The following is a 16,199-nucleotide window of genomic DNA, read 5'->3' as shown; positions in this document are numbered from 1 at the left end:
GCTAGGTCCCAGCAGAGCGTAAGCTCAGCTCCGGAGTGCAGGCTTCTTCAGGCACCTGCACTCAAATCCCTACCCACACCCCACACCCCACACCCACACACCCTTTACACCCACACACCCCACACTCCCACACACATGTACCCTGCTCTTTGTTTGGTTTTTGTTTTCCAGACAGTTTCTGTGTAAAACATCCCTGGCTATCTTGGAAGTTGATCTGTAGACCAGACTGGCCTTTTCCCAGCCCCTGCCTTCAACTGCTGGGATTACACCACACCCTACTAAGATACCTAATTTTTTTTTACACCTACTTTAAAAAGGTAAAATCTTATTTTTTTAAACCACATTCCTCTTAGAGAGAGAGAGAACCATGTTTCAAAACATAACATAAAAAGGGAGGTTTCTGGAGAGACGGCTCAGTCGTTAAGAGCACTGAGGACCAAGATGGTAATGTCGGTTCCAGAGGATCCGATGCCCTCTTTAGGCCTCTGGGTACCAAACAGACATGCGGTGTCAGGTAATATACACAAATGGAAAGTAAAATAGCTGGGGCAAGCTGGGAGGTGATAGTGCACACCTTTAATCCCAAAATTGGAGGGCAGAGGTAGACAGATCTCTGAGTTCGAGGTCAACCTGTTGTACAAAGTGAGTTCCAGATCAGCCAGGACTACACAGAGAGACCCCCATCTCAAAAAACCAAAGATACGGCAGGTAGGATAGGTAGGTAGGTAGGCACATAAAATAAAGTGTGGAAGGACTGGCTCAGCAGTAGAGAGTCGACTGCCCTGGAGTGGACCCATGCGTGGTCTCCATCACATTGCCCATGTCTCCAGCTCGGCTGTCTTAATGTACTGGGACTCACACGTGTACACGTGTTCAGTTAAACATGAGCTGTATCCTAGGCAGAAAGAAACACTGTCGGTTAAAGGAGCTGTCTTCGCCAACATTGCATTTTGTCTTCATTCTTCTGTGTCTCGTGCTTTTGCTGCCCCCCTTCCCTCCAGAACAGTGGAGCTTTCGTGCTTCTCTGTGATCTTAGCTGCTAGAAAGTCAGCTTTGTGGAGCAGTCAGCATTGCCCTCCCTCAGCTTTGAACTCAGTTGTTGCACGAAACTGTTGTAGTTCCAGGACAGATGCCTTGTCCAGTCTAGCACAGCATCCTTGGTCTCTGCTGTTGCCTTACATAATGCCACAGCTTCCCATTCCTGTTACCCACTCTTGAATACCTTATACTTTGATATCCTTGGACCTGGCAAGTGAATGAAGATTCTCCTCTCCCCTCTTTTCCTCTTCCCCCTCTCCTCCCTCCCCTCCCTCTCTCGTTGTATTTTGTTTTCATTTTGTTTTGTTTTTGGTGGTTTCAAGACAGGGTTTTTCTGTGTAGTCCTGGTTGTCCTGGAACTCACTCTGTAGACCAGGCTGGCTTCAAACTCAAGAGATCCCCCTGCCTCTGCCTCCTGAGTACTGGGACTAAGGATGTGCACCACCACCATCACCACCAGGCTACAATCTTATCAGTTATAGTAAAAGTTCTTTCGGAGACAACCAACATCTGAACTGATGATTAATTACATAACAGACGAGAAGTCAAATTGGTGCTTAACAGTGTTAATCAGAATTGAGGTATTTTTAAAATTTTTATTGTTTGTTTTGAGACATGTCTCAGTTTGTATTTATAGCTAGTTATTGTGGAACTTGCTACGCAGAGCAGGCTGGAGTCCAGTTTGGAGATACACCCACCCGTTTCTGCCTGCTAAGTGCTAAGATTAAAGACATGTACTCAACTTTTGGTTTTTTTATGTTACATTTATTTGTGTATGGAGTGAGACTTGCACATATACCAAAATGCCTATTTGGAGGTCAGATAACACTTTGCTGGAATTGATTCTCTCCTTGTGCCAAGTGTGCTCTTGAGGGTCAAACTCAGGTGCCAGGCTTGGTGCCCGGCGTCCTTTACCTAAGCCCCCTTAGCACCCCTTACTGTTGTTGATTTTGAGTTTATAAATTCTGATTTAAGGTCACTAAAGTGAATGTAAACTACCGTTGATTCTTTATCTTTGCTTCTTTCGTTGCTGGCTTGGGTTTTGGTTTTTGTTTTGGAGGATGAGGTCCCACTTTGTAGATCTTTGTAAACTGGCCTCAGACCTACCTGCTTCTGCCTGGAAAGTGCTGGGTTTAAGTGCACCACCATGCCCTGATGTTTTTTTAAGGCTCATTTCATTTTTATTTGTATGAGTGTTTACCTTTTTGTATGTATATGTACCACTGTGTGTCTGTGCTTGAAGAAGCCAGGAGAGGGTGGCAGGTTCACCTCCTAGAAACTGGAGGTAAGCCCTGGGAGCTGCTCCCGGATTCTTGGTCAGACCCTTCTTCCTTCCTTCCAAGATTTATTTATTTGTTTATGTATATGAATACAGCATCACTCTCTTCAGACACACTAGTAGAGGGCATCGGATCCCGTTACAGATGGTTGAGAGTCACCATATGGTTGCAGGGTATTGAACTCAGGACCTCTGGAAGAGCAGCCGGTGCTCCTGACGCTGGACCGTCTCTCCAATCTCTAAATGTTTCCTTTTTTGAGACATGGCCTCTTCAGCTGGGATTCTGTGCGTGCCTTGTTACACCTAGCTTTATGTGGACCTTACAAGGGTCCAGCGCAGCTCTATGCACACAAGGCAGGAAAAGGCATCATAAACTAACAAAAATATGAGAGCTGGAAAAATGCTAGAAAGTGGTTAAGAAACTCTTACAGGGCTGGAGAGACAGTTCAGTGTCAGGAGCTGAACTCGGGACTGCTCTTCCAGAGGTCCCGAGTTCAATTCCCAGCAACCACACGGTGGCTCACAACCATCCGTAGTAGGATCCAATGCCCTGTGTTTGAAGAGAGCAACAGTGTTCTCACATACATAAAATAAATAAAATCTTTTCTTCTTCTTCTTCTGCTGTGTTATAAATAAGTAAAATCTTAAAAAGAGGGAAAAAAGAGGAAGCATTGGAGCAGTCAGGTGGCTCAGCTAATAAAACATACTTGCTACCCGGCCTGTTGACCTGAGTTCTGTCTCCTGTGATCTGCATTCTAGGAGAGAAGTGATTTCTTTAAGTTGCCCTCCATGTGTAATCTCTGGCACTTGTACATATACACAAAATAAGTAAAGGAATGTAATAAAAGTTAGAGTGAAATTTCATGCGTTCCAAATAATTTTTTTTTTTTTTTTTTTTTTTTTGATTTTGGTTTTTTCAAGACAGGGTTTCTCTGTATAGCCCTGGCTGTCCTGGAACTCACTCTGTAGACCAGGCTGGTCCCAAACTCAGAAATCCACCTGCCTCTGCCTCTGCCTCCCAGAGTGCTAGAATTACAGGCGTGCGCCACCACCACCTAGCTTGTTTTAATCTTTTAAGTAAAAGAAAATATCAATAAAAATGACCTTAAAAGTAAGTTTATGGAAATTTTCCTTGTCTAAAGCACCTCAGGAAAATTGTTCTTATGTATTACAAAATGTGACATTTGAACTGGCTTTAATCCTTTTGCAGATCTTTGTAGAGTTTGATGGCTGTAACTGGAAGCAGCACTCCTGGGTTAAGGTTCACGCTGAAGAAGTGCTTGCACTTCTGCTGGAAGGCTCACTTGTTTGGGCTCCCCGGAAGGACCCCGTCCTCCTACAGGGCGCCCGAGTCCCAGTCGCACAGTGGCCAGCCCTGGTGAGTAGCTTTTCATTTCATCTTTACCTGTTTCTTTTACTGTATAGGTTGCAGACAAGATCTCATGTACTCTGGATTGGCTTCCAACTCACTGTGTGATTCAGGTTGGCCTTGAATTTGCCCTCCTGCCTTTGCTTCCTTCCAGGGTTGGGTTACAGGTGTGTGCCGCCTCCTTCATACCATGCTGGTGATGAAGCCCACAGCCGTACCTCTAGACAAGCACCGTCTCACTGAGCCAGGTCTCCATCTGCAAAAAGGCTTTATTTGTTTTTTCTGTTCTCTTTTCTTTGTTTTTATGGTGTTGGGTATCAAATCCAGGGCCTCCCAGGGCTCTTTTCATACAAGGCAAGTGCCCTACTACTGAGTTATAGACTGCTACCCAGTGAATGAATCACTTTCATTGGATAGGAACATTTTGACCTTTTTTCTTATGTGTTCCTATAAATATTTACCTTATAACTACTCTTCAGGAATTGTGAAATCTACATACTATGTCCTTATAAGACTTTTACTTCTAAAGTTACCAAAGCAAAAATTCAACAGATCTTTTCTTCCTTTTCTCTGAAGAAAGGCTGTTTGTTTGTTTGTAGTTTTGTTTTTCTTTCTTTCTTTTTTTTTTTTTTTTTGATTTGGTTTTTTCAAGACGGGGTTTCTCTGTATAGCCCTGGCTGTCCTAGAACTCACTCTGTAGACCAGGCTGGCCTCGAACTCAGAAATCCGCCTGCCTCTGGCCTCCCAGAGTGCTGGGATTACAGGTGTGCGCCACCACTGCCCAGCCTATTATGTATTTTTGTTTTTCTACACAGGGTTTCTCTGTATAGTCCTGGCTATCCTGGAACTCACTCTGTAGACCAGGCTGACCTTAAACTCAGAGATCCTCCTGCCTCTGCCTTCCAAGTGCTGGAATTATAGGCGTCTGTCACCACTGCCTGGCTTATTCCAGTGATTGATAAATCTCACAGAGGTTTCAGGAACTCTAGAGATAAATGTATCTTGTGTGTTGGGGAATCTTCCTTGACCATCTCCCAAGTGCTAGATTTGGAGACATGGCCCAGCACACCTTCACCACAACTCTTACTCTGGACGTTTATAGTTTAGCCCTTAGAAAGTGTAGTATGGGCAGTCAGATCCCTCATGATGATGGTTAACTTCTTATTGCACATGTCCTTTTTAGAAGTGAGAGCATTAAAGCCATGTATAGTGGCTCAGACCAATAATCTCCATGTTTGGGTCACTGAGGAAGGAGGATTGCTGCAAGCTCCCTACTGGCCTGGACTGTAGTGTGAGATCTGACCCAAAAACCAAAGAAACCAAAATTAGGAAACATTGAGTAAACCGTCATTTCGTTTGTTCCTTGTGGTTATTTGAGGAGCAGAGACTATGTTGAAAATGTCTGCAAGGACTTGGACTTGTGCTGTAGCTTCTCTGTTCACTGGGATGAGAAGAGAGTTTGTAGTAGCTGTCTCTGAAGCTAAAGATTAATTGAGCTGTTATCTATTTTTATCTCCAAGTTCTAATCAATGTCCTGTCATTGTGCTTTACAGACTTTCACCCCCCTAGTAGATAAGCTGGGTCTGGGGTCTGTGGTGCCAGTTGAATACCTTGTGGACCGAGAGCTTCGCTTCCTGTCGGATGCTAGTGGGCTGCATCTGTTCCAGGTACGGGCACTTGCTCCCCCGAGTCTCTGCGTAGAACTTAGCTCCTTGCCGACTTCTTGTTGGATCAAATATGGGAATTTACTCTTTTCTTTTAGCATCGCATTGCTTCCTTTGATTAATTACCTGTGCATTTTGAAGTTTTCTGCTTTGAAAAGTACATCCAGACTGGGGCTTCTTCTCTTCGGCTTCCTCTTCCACATACTCTAAAGTCACCCAGCACCTAAAACTGCCATGATTCTCAGGGTTTCTTAAGGGGAAAATGGCTCTGGGGCTCAGGAGTTAAGAGTACTCATTGCACTCCCAGAGACCCTGAGTTTGGTTCCCATCAAGTGTGTCCTCGGGCTTGTGCTGCCTGTGGCTCCAGCTGGAAGGACACCAAAGCACTCTTTTGGCCGGCCTCTGAGGAAACCTGCATGTGTTACACATGTGCGTGCATACATACACACACACACACACACACACTAGAAAAGAAGCTTCTCTCTGATGGCTTTTTTTTAAATTATTTATTTTATTTATATGAGTACACTATAACTGTCTTCAGCCACACCAGAAGAGGGTATCAGATCCCATTACATATGGTTGTGAGCCACCATGTGGTTGCTGGGAATTGAACTCAGGACCTCCTGAAGAGTAGTCGGTGTTCTTAACCGTTGAGCCATCTCTCCAGCCTTCTGATAGCTTTTGATACAGCTCTTGTAGCTGGACCCTAGTGGGGCTTCCATTCACTTTAGTAGCAGGTGAGTAGGAAAGAGTGGTATCTAGGTCCCACAGCATGAAGTGACTCCAGTTCCAGAGGATCTGATGCCATCTTTTGACCCCTGAGGGCACTGCATGCACAAGCTTGCAGGGCTATCTGAAAGTTTAAAGTTAAAAAGATTTTACTCTCTCCTTTCCTTTCCTTTCCTTTCCTTTCCTTTCCTTTCCTTTCCTTTCCTTTCCTTTCCTTTCCTTTCCTTTCCTTTCCTTTCCTTTCCTTTCCTTTTCTTTCCTTTCCTTTTTCCTTTCCTTTCCTTTTTCCTTTCCTTTTTCTTTCTCATCATGAAAAATCCTTACTTTATTCATCTCTGTGCTCCATGTGCATGCGTGTGTGCATGTGTTAGAGAGCTTTTTAGTGTATGAGTTTTCTTATCTAGTTAGTTACATTTTACTGCCATTCATTTTAACATCCAGGTGTTTGCTTTTATCTCTACCAGATGGGAACAGATGTTCAAAACCAGATTCTTTTAGAACATGCTGCATTAAGAGAAACAGTTAATGCTTTGATCAGTGATCAAAAGCTACAAGAGATTTTCAGCCGAGGTAAGAACAAGTAGTTTTCTGTCCTTGGACTCCAGATCCAAGGATGTGATAGAGAGGATGCGGCACCATGCAGCTCTAGATATTTTCTCTGGTCTTCTTTTTTTGTGTAAAGTTATGATTATCTGTAGTTAGCTATAGTTTTAGAATCAATCGAAAAAAATAGCCTCTTACTCGGACTATTATGTTCAGGGACCCTAGGAATTCTACTTTGTGACTTTCTACCATTAGATAGAGGATTCAGCTTATAAAGTTCCTGGTTTTCCATTAGTTAATAGTGCCAACAAATATAGCACCCCTAGCTTTTCTTTCTGCATTTCATAGCACAAAGTTTTATTGTTTTTTCTTTTAGTATTTATTAAGGAGTTAATCACATACTATTTGTTTAAGATAGAAGTTACTGCCTTTTAGAGAAAACTATATTTATACTTACCATATGCAAATTTTTCAAAAGCTAAAAGCTTGCTAACACCAGCAAAGTGTTTTGCATAGAAGAATCCATTCAAGACCTATTGTACACTAACAACAGAAGAAAGGGGGAGATATATGCTAGAAGTCATCAGCTGTAAAGTGCGTCTGTAAAACACAATGTCCTGGGTCCCATCATTTCAGCATCAATTGAACTTTTCACCCAAAGGATTTGAAACTGAGGAGGCAGGACATTAATGGTCACTTATCACTCCTGTGGCCACTTTATATACTAGCGCATTCAGTTTAATGGCCTGGTTTGTTTTGCTTTGCTTTGAAGCTTAGGTTGGCCGTTCAGAACTTTTTCTTTTTTTAAGATTGAGAAAAAAATTGGGCTTGGGAGATTCTTAGAAATAAAAGGTTTATAAAAATGTAAGAGAACGTGGTTTCATTTTTATGCCAAGTATGGAAAACTAGAGTTGCTCCTTTCTGTTCTGCACAGAAAAATGCCAAGTTTTTATCTCATGTAATTATGAAATACAGCTTAACCCAGAACATTTCGTTGTAATCTGTCTCTCCTTTAGGTCCCTACAGTGTCCAGGGCCATAGAGTCAAGGTCTACCAACCCGAAGGAGAGGAAGTGTGGCTCTGTGGAGTTGTGAGCCGTCAGGACTCGGTTACCCGTCTCATGGAAGTGTCTATAACTGAGGTGAGGTTCTTATCCTGTTAGAGGTACAGCATTGCCTCACTGAAAATGATGTAAGAGTGTCACTACCTCAGCATAGAAGCCACAGGAAGACTGCTTCTGCCTGTTTTCTTCATTACTGAGCCTGTCATTGTAAGTTAGAGGTGAACATGAAAAAACCCCATTGGCTTCAGGGCTTTGGGATAATGTCTTTGAAAGTACTTTTGTAAGCCGAGTGTGGCTGTGCATGTGTGTATCCAACACTCTGAAAGCCTTAATCCCACCTAAGGAGATTAAAGACCATTGCCCAAATTCTTTGGCCAAATTATGCAGGCATTTTTATTTTTTTGTCATACAGGGCTATCTTCCTAAATTGGGAGGGTTGAGAAGTAGCATTGAATATAGGAGAAGTTAGGGTTTATATAGCCTCCAAAACTGCAAGGCTTTGAGGTTTCCAAGGATTATAGAGTTTCCAGAGGAATTTTGTTTTGTAGGACCGTGGCTGAAGAGTTCAAAATTACTGGGCAGAGCAGCTTATCATAGTATGTTCAAGATTCAAGACAACTTTGTGGGGTGGGGAACATGCCAAATTCCAGAAACAGGTTAAAACAGTCAAGCTGAAATTTTTTTTGCAGCTGTTAGGCTGGTGCATGAGAAGCTTGGGTAGATGGATCTTAGAGAGAAAAAAGAATTAAAGTTATGTATGTGCACACCATGTGCCTACTGTGGCCACAGAAGCCGACAGCGAGTGGGAGTTCCTTGAACTGAAATTCCAGACGGTTAGGATTTGCCATGTGGGCAGAGGGTAAGCCCAGTGTCAGCCCAGGTCCTCTGCTCCGAGAGAAGAAGCAAAGTCTCTTATCCACAGAGCTGTCCCTTCCCTCCAGGCCCCACTGCAGGCATGTTTATTTAAATTTCAAGTAGTATACATATGTGTACAGTGGACAAGGAAAACTGCCCTTTCTCCAAGGAGCTACAATTCCCACAGTGGTACCATCAATGTGATGTTTTCCATTTCTGCCTAACAGTTTCTATGTGTCTTTCCATGACACATTTTTATTTATATTAGTTGTATAAGGTATACATTAGTGGTTGGTATGATATGGTACATAGGCACAGTTCATTCTTTGAACATAATTGTATGTTTGTTGTGCCATTATATGTGTCAGTGGAGACACTTAAAACGTGACTCATCATTTCAAAGTATAGATATACTCTAAGTAGACAAGTCATAATTTAGTCTAAGATTGGGAACTTGTTTAATTATGTGCAGTGTTTTCACTACCAGCTCTGGGCACAGTTAGCACAGTGACACGTTCCTGCATAGATGTTATGTGGAAGAATGAACTCCTTGGTGTGGGGGTTTGGTGCCTGGCACTTGGGCTGAGTGGCTTACAGCTGTTTGTAGCTCAGTTACAAGGGATCCACATTTTCTTCTGGCCATTTGTACTCATGTACACATAGCCACACACAAACACATTTGTACACATAATTAAAAATAAGTAAATTCCTTAGTGTGAAAGTGCTAGGTCAAAGAAAATACAATAAATGTGTACTAGTGTCACATTGTCCTACTCCCAAAGTTTCTACTTTTTCTTTAATAGTTGAGTGCCTCTTTTAATGATTGTTGGCCTAGAGTTACAGACATTTAAATGAATATTCCTAAAAAGATATACTTAGATATACTTAGATCTTAAACTCAATCAGTTTTTTAATTCATTACCTTAACAAATCCTAATGTTTGCACTATTGTAGATGTTTCCAGTACTGTTACTGGAGATCACTCTTCTTAGGAAGTGTTCCATCTTGTAGAGAATTAAAAATAAATAAATCTCTATATTGTTACAGAACATGTATACTATTATCTCTTGGTTGTCACGGTATTGAATGTCTCTTTTCCTGTTTTTCATGTGTTGGGCTTTCCCGCTCCCACAGACTGGAGAGGTGAAGTCTGTAGATCCCCGGCTCACCCATGTGATGCTGACGGACCATTCGACACCACAGAGTGAGGTACAGTACAACAGTCTAAGCAGACTCATGAGCTCATAGTGATTATTCTATTATGTGGGTTTCTTGTATCTGTGTTTTCCATGGATACCCTTAGGCTGTTCAGCTCTGCCATTTTTTTCCTGTTTACTATGATTTATCTAGTTAAGAGAGCACTTGTCTTATGAAAGAAGCCTAGCTTGAGCAAACCTTTTTAATTAAAGCAATGTCTCTTAATCGTATAAGCCATGGTCGCTTTCTTATATTCTTGTAGGACAAGTTTAATAGATAGTTAATACTGGGACAATCAATGCTAATAAGAGGAAATAAAGGAAAAGCTCTGTCTTCCCTACCCCCAACCAGGTCCCACTGAACTCCAAGATAGTCTGATAGTCTACATTTTGTAGTGGAATCAAATCAAACAAATGCCCAGTTCAGTACTGTGCACACAGTGGTTTGTTTTTTAATTACTATGAACCAGGCAAACCCTTGGTTCCTTCAAAATTATCGTAACAAACAAACATACAAAAATTAAGTCTGTGCTGGACAGATGGCTCAGTGGGTAAGAGCACTGACTGCTCTTCCAGAGGGTCTGAGTTCAAATCCCAGCAACCACATGGTGGCTCACAACCATTTGTAATGGGATTCGATGTACTCTTCTGGTGTGTCTGAAGGTAGCTACCATGTACTCATAGAAATTAAATAAATAAATCTTTTTTTTTAAGTTTATGCTAAAAATCTGCTTGAGCTAGCTAAGACATGAACTCAGATGATCTGAGCACATTGATGCTGAGGTGAGAGTATGAGGAACTCAGGTCCAGCACAGTCTACTTGAGGCCTGCCTCAAAAGACAGAACAACATCCATAGTCCCTAAAACACGCACACTTCTGTCAGTGCTGCTCTCTCCACCTCGCTGGGTGCGGACCCCTGTGCAGTCCTTTTTCTATTGAGATAGACGGACGGGATCTGTATGTGTCTGGTACCCACCCTGTGTAGATTGGGCTGGCTTCAAACTCCAAGATCACCTGCTTCTGTCCCTCAAGTGTTGGGCTTAAAGGTTTATGCCACCATGCACCGCTGTTGAGTCATTCTGTTGAAACAAGATGAGAAGGAAAGGAAGGAAGCAGATTACATCTAATAGCTCTTTAGTCATGTGACTGAGCAGGGCCAGCTCTTACAGTGCGTTCATGTCTGAGGATGTTTTAGTGATGGGCTGAGTTCTCCTTTCCTTCCTTTCTAGAGTTCTTTTGTATTAAGTACTCAGTTGGTATTGCTCTGTGGGCTAGATAAAACTGGACAGAGTCTCTGGGTCTCACCGCCCATGCCGTCTGTTCTGCATAATACCACATGCGTTGCTTGTTTAGGGAATGGTAGGAAACTGCTCTGAGCCAGGTCTGCAATTTGGCCAGATGTGTTAGAATCTGGATCTGTGTTTTTTTAGCTGAAGATATTGTTTCTTTTGGCTTTGTCATGATATAACTATATTCTTAACTAACAAAGTGAAATTGTTGATATTGTGCCAAGTTTTATAATAACCCTTTTCAGACATCCAAGATCAGTCCCCGCATATCTGTGACTGGGGATGAGGAAGTGTGTGGATGAGTGGATGAACAAGAAGGACTATATCTCAGTGAACCTTCGTCTGCAGCTAGACTGAAAACTTGCAAAGTAGTTTTAAATGAGGATGAAACAAAAACAATGTTCAACAAAGTTTTTCCGATTCTTGAATAAAAGATTTGGGAAACTTAGATAATATTACCAGGAATACGATAGGTACTTAGTCATAATGAGGATGTCATTCTTTATTTATACGTGTATCTTATCTCCGTGGAAACAGGTAATATTACCAGAAGTATGGGTGAAATGGAAATAAATCTTGAGCTTTCTTTCTATTTGGGGGTTTTACAAAAAGGGCTGAAGAGATGGTGCATAGATTAAGAGCACTGGTTGTTCTTGTGAAGGCCCTTGGTTCAGCTCCCAGTGCACCCTTGCTGGCGTATAACCACCTGGGACTCCAGTTCCAGGGATCGATTCCCCCTTCTGCCTACAAAGGCATGTATGTGGACATGGTATACATACATAAACTTGGGTATACGTGAACTATGCATAAAATAAATAAATTTTTTTTCTCAATTGAGTTTTACAAGAAAATTAAAGGAGGGAATAAATGAAGTCAGCAAAAAAAAAAAGGAAAAATACAAAACTTAGAAAAAATTTTATTATTTGTTTGTTTTTTGTTTTGTTTTTCAAGATGGTTTCTCTGTATAGACCTTGGTGTCCTGGTCACTCAGTAGAGCAGGACAGCCTCCAGCTCAGAGACTCTCCGTGCCTCTGCCGGAATGAAAGCATGCGCCACTTTACATGGCTCCAAGAAATGTTCAAATATTTAAAAAGTTGACATACCAAATATAATGATCACAGTATAGATATGGCTCTATAAGTATTAAGAGTAGATTTATTAAATGGTAAATATTCGTCACTACAAACAACTAGGCTACCTAAATACTTTCTGAATCAGCCTAAAACCTGCTTCTTACAAAAAGGTCCCTTCAGATCTGTATCTTCTTAGTATCTTTTAGTTTCTAAAAATCATGTCATTGGCAGTATGAAATACTAGCAAGGAGGTTTGGGCCTGTGTTGATCTGCTATTTTTTTTTTCTTTTCTTGACTAATGGTTTGAAGTAAGGTCCGCAAGTCTTACAATGTGTGTGTGCAACTCAAACCTGTCAAATTTGTTTTTCCTTTGGTCATGATTCACATATTTCTAGGAGTTGTTATATTTCAGAACTTGAAATTCAGACTTGTACCAAAAGCAGATAAGATAGAGAACACATGTAATCCCAGCACTGGTGGGCAGAGGCAGGTGCTGGAGTCTGAGGCTAATCGGAGGTCTCTATAGAGACCTGGACGCTGTCGGGGTGACTTAGTGAGACCGTCTCAGAATAAGTATAAGTAAATTTTAATATTTTTTTTTATGAGTCAGGGTTTCTCTGTGTAGCCCTGGTTGTTCTGGAACTCACTCTGTAGACCATGCTGGCCTTGAACTCAGAAATTCACCTGCCTCTGCCTCCCGAGTATTGGTATTAAAGGCATGGCCCACCATTGCCCAGCTAAATTTTTTTTGTTTGCTTTTGTTTTTTGGTATTTTGGTTTTTTGGATTTTGGTTTTTTCGAGGCAGGGTTTCTCTGTATAGCCCTGGCTGTCCTGGAACTCACTCTGTAGACCAGGCTGGCCTCGAACTCAGAAATCCGCCTGCCTCTGCCTCCCATAGTGCTGGGATTACAGGTGTGGGCCACCACTGCCCAGCTGCCCAGCTAAATTTTAACTTTTAAAACAAGTAGTTCTTTTATGTGTATAGATGTACATGTATATCTCTGCACTTGAGCATGCCTGGTGCCCTTGGATGTGAGGAGAGGGTGTCAGATCACTGGAAGTGGAGATGCAGATGGTCTAGAGCTGCCTTGTGGATTCTGGGAGTCTAAAGTGGCCAGTGCTCTTCTTTGAGTCTTAACTCATATTAGGCCATTTACAAGTATCTGCAACTCCCGACACTAAGGGACTCTGCTCTCACTTCTGGCCTCTGAGGGTACTTGTATACACATGTGGCATACACTTAAATAGAATTTAAAACTACAGAACAAATGCACTCCCAGCCTAGCTCTGACAATTTGTTTTGTAGCAGAAATTCCATAAATTGTTGAAACTCTTTAAAAAAAGAAAAAAATGCTGTAAAGTAGTGTATTCTGTGCAAGGGCTGGCCTAGGCAGGGAAGCACCACCGGAGGCCTGGAACTGTCCAGGGTCTGAGAAAGAGCGGCATCCGAGCTGCGCCTGCTCTGTGTGTGTCTAGGATGGGGAAGCATTAATGGCTAATGGTTTTCACAGGATGGAAGATCCCTTACAATAAACCTCTTTTGAATTTTGTTTTGTAGGGGGGTACCATAAAAGCAGTAAAATCTTCCAAAGGAAAGAAGAAGAGAGAGAGCATAGAGGGGAGAGATGGCCGGAGGAGGAAAAGTGCTTCGGACTCTGGGTGTGACCCTGCTACAAAGAAATTAAAAGGAGACAGGGGTGACGTAGACAGGAATGGGAGTGATGGGGGCGAGGCAAGCCGAGGGCCCTGGAGAGGAGGTAACGCCAGTGCAGAGCCAGGGCTGGAGCCCAGAGCCGCGCAGCCGCCATCTGCATTTGTGCCCCCGATTAACCGCAACATCCGCTTTGCCACTTACACCAAAGAAAACGGCAGAACTCTGGTGGTACAGGATGAGCCTGTAGGTGGGGACGCGCCTGTACCTTTCACTCCATGTGCTGCAGCCGCAGGTCAGACACCTTTGGCCCCAGAGGTGGGTGGAGCTGAAAACAAAGGGGCAGGAAAAACACTGGACCAAGGTAGCCAGGGCTTGGTGGCTTCAGCAGCTGTAGTCACCACCGCCAGCTCCACCCCAACCACGGTGAGGATCTCAGACACTGGCCTTGCATCAGGGACTGGGCCGGACAAACAGAAAGGCAGCTGGTCGCAGGCCTCAGGAGAGGTGAGTTGCTTCAGGGCAGACTGGCAGATTTGGGTTAACTTTTCCACTCTCTCCCATTGTTAATACATTGAAAAATGCCCCAGGGAGGAAGTTCTGATGCAGACTTACATTGTGCTCTGTCTGGGCCATTTGTGCTCATTTGGCAATGTGTATTTTTTAATAATTATCAGCTCTTAAAAGTCACCAGACAGTTGAACTAATTAAAAACCAGCAGACTATTCAATTTAATGAGATGTGAAAAAGATCTTGTGGGGATCTTCTTTTTCAGCTCTCTGTTTAGTTCACGTTGTAGTTGACCTTGAACTAGGAGTCTGCAAAGCAGAGTTAATGAATTTTACAGTGTTGATGATCTAAACACCAAAACGAAGGTTTTGCAAGTCGCCATGGCCGCTTTACTTGTGATATTTTTTCCTCTTGGGTAGCCCACTTCCAGTCATTTGACATGGCTATAGTTTTTCCTGAAGATTTTGTTCTTTTAGAGAGCAGTACTACAAAATTTGATAGTTCGTTGCAATAGTATTTAGTTTACTGTATTACTTAATTTTTTTTTTGAAAACAGACAATATGAAAATTAATTGACCAATTTGGACACCAAAGTGTTAAGTCATATTTTTCTTTCAAACAGGCTGTTAATTCGTGTTAGAATATGAAATTCTTGACCTTTAAAAAAATTATAAAATTTGAGGACTGGAGAGATGGCTCAGCAGTTAAGAGCACTGACTGTCGATCCAGGAGACCTGGCTTCAATGCCTAGTACCCACATGGTGGCTTATAACTGACTGTAATTCTGGTTCAGGGGATATGACACCTTCCCTGCAGGCCTATACATGTGGTACACTGACATACATGCAGGCAAAACACTCATCCTCATGGACATAAAAGTAAATTTTCTTAAAAACACAAAAAGTTGGGATATGGTATCATGTTCTTAGAGTCTCAGCTGACTTGGAAACCGAGCAAAGGGTTCATGTGACCCAGGAGCGACAGCTCAGCCTGAGACCACACAGCTTGTAACATGTAACTTTGTTACAAAATTAAAAGAAAACCTGAACAAAAAATTGTACATAGAAGAAACTACTGTGTGTTAAGTACTGTATATTATATATGAAAACCAGGCATGGAGGTATATGTGTGCCTGTAGGCTCAGCACTCTGGAGGTGTGTGTGCCTACAGGCTCAGCACTGTGGAGGCAGAAGCAAGATGACCAGAGTTCAAGTTATTCTCAGCTACTTAAAGAGTTTGAGGCCAGCCTGAGCTACATGAGACCCTGTCTAAAAAGAAAAATCCCTATTTGCAGGAGGAGCTCACATTCAAAATAAAATGGAATCATTTCAAGTGTAGACATAGCAGGTAAAAAGGACATTTGTTCAAGGGTGTAGCTCAGGGGAAGACACTTGACTGGTCCGGCTCTCCCTCGACAAAGCCCAGTGCTTTTTGGTCTCATCTGCCTTCCTTCCTCTCCTAGCAAATGTAATTTGTAAATCCTTAGTATTCAGGGATAGGGAGGGAGATAAAATGTCCAGGTAGAAGAGAAGGCCTATAAATATAATGCTGCCTATGGCTCTCCTCTGTTAGGAGGCTAGTATTAAGGAAAGCAGCCAGGTGGCTCTGTAAATGTCTCGTGCAGATAAGTCTTCAGAGTGCTGAGCTATGTAAAGTTAACACTGTCAAAAGTAGTATGAGTGTAAATGGGCTTTTAAAACAAGCCAATTTCTGTGCTACAGAAGTGATGTGTAGGAAGTACTTCTATTCTTGGAGTAGAAAAGCCAAAGAAGTGTAAGTAAATGTAGGTTTAGTGGGTATTTCTTTCCGTGGTTAGCGGGCTGGGCATGCCGTTTATCGGTAGAACACTTGCCTAATGCGTTCACAGTTCTGCAGGTTCAGTCCCTGGTCATCCCTGCCCCTCACTTCACCTCCCCCAAAAGTCAGATGGGTTGG

The 16,199-nt window shown here is 42.5% G+C and overlaps 1 protein-coding gene across 4 annotated transcripts in view; it reads left to right on the top strand.

Moving 5' to 3' along the window:
* Kdm3b (lysine demethylase 3B) overlaps positions 1 to 16,199 on the top strand; it is a 56,156-nt gene that overhangs the window by 10,543 nt on the left and 29,414 nt on the right. For 2 of the 4 annotated variants that reach the window (XM_052201349.1, XM_052201348.1), the window contains exons 2-7: positions 3,528 to 3,695; positions 5,240 to 5,353; positions 6,547 to 6,652; positions 7,642 to 7,766; positions 9,678 to 9,752; positions 13,662 to 14,261. In XM_052201349.1, the coding sequence (XP_052057309.1) occupies positions 3,528 to 3,695; positions 5,240 to 5,353; positions 6,547 to 6,652; positions 7,642 to 7,766; positions 9,678 to 9,752; positions 13,662 to 14,261 (1,188 nt within the window). The remainder of the gene's footprint in view (positions 1 to 3,527; positions 3,696 to 5,239; positions 5,354 to 6,546; positions 6,653 to 7,641; positions 7,767 to 9,677; positions 9,753 to 13,661; positions 14,262 to 16,199) is intronic. The other 2 variants (XM_052201351.1, XM_052201350.1) reach the window with 1 other exon arrangement.

Source organism: Apodemus sylvaticus, chromosome 13, assembly GCF_947179515.1.
Source record: "Apodemus sylvaticus chromosome 13, mApoSyl1.1, whole genome shotgun sequence".
Lineage (NCBI taxonomy): Eukaryota > Metazoa > Chordata > Mammalia > Rodentia > Muridae > Apodemus > Apodemus sylvaticus.
This window is presented reverse-complemented; position numbering and strand designations above follow the sequence as displayed.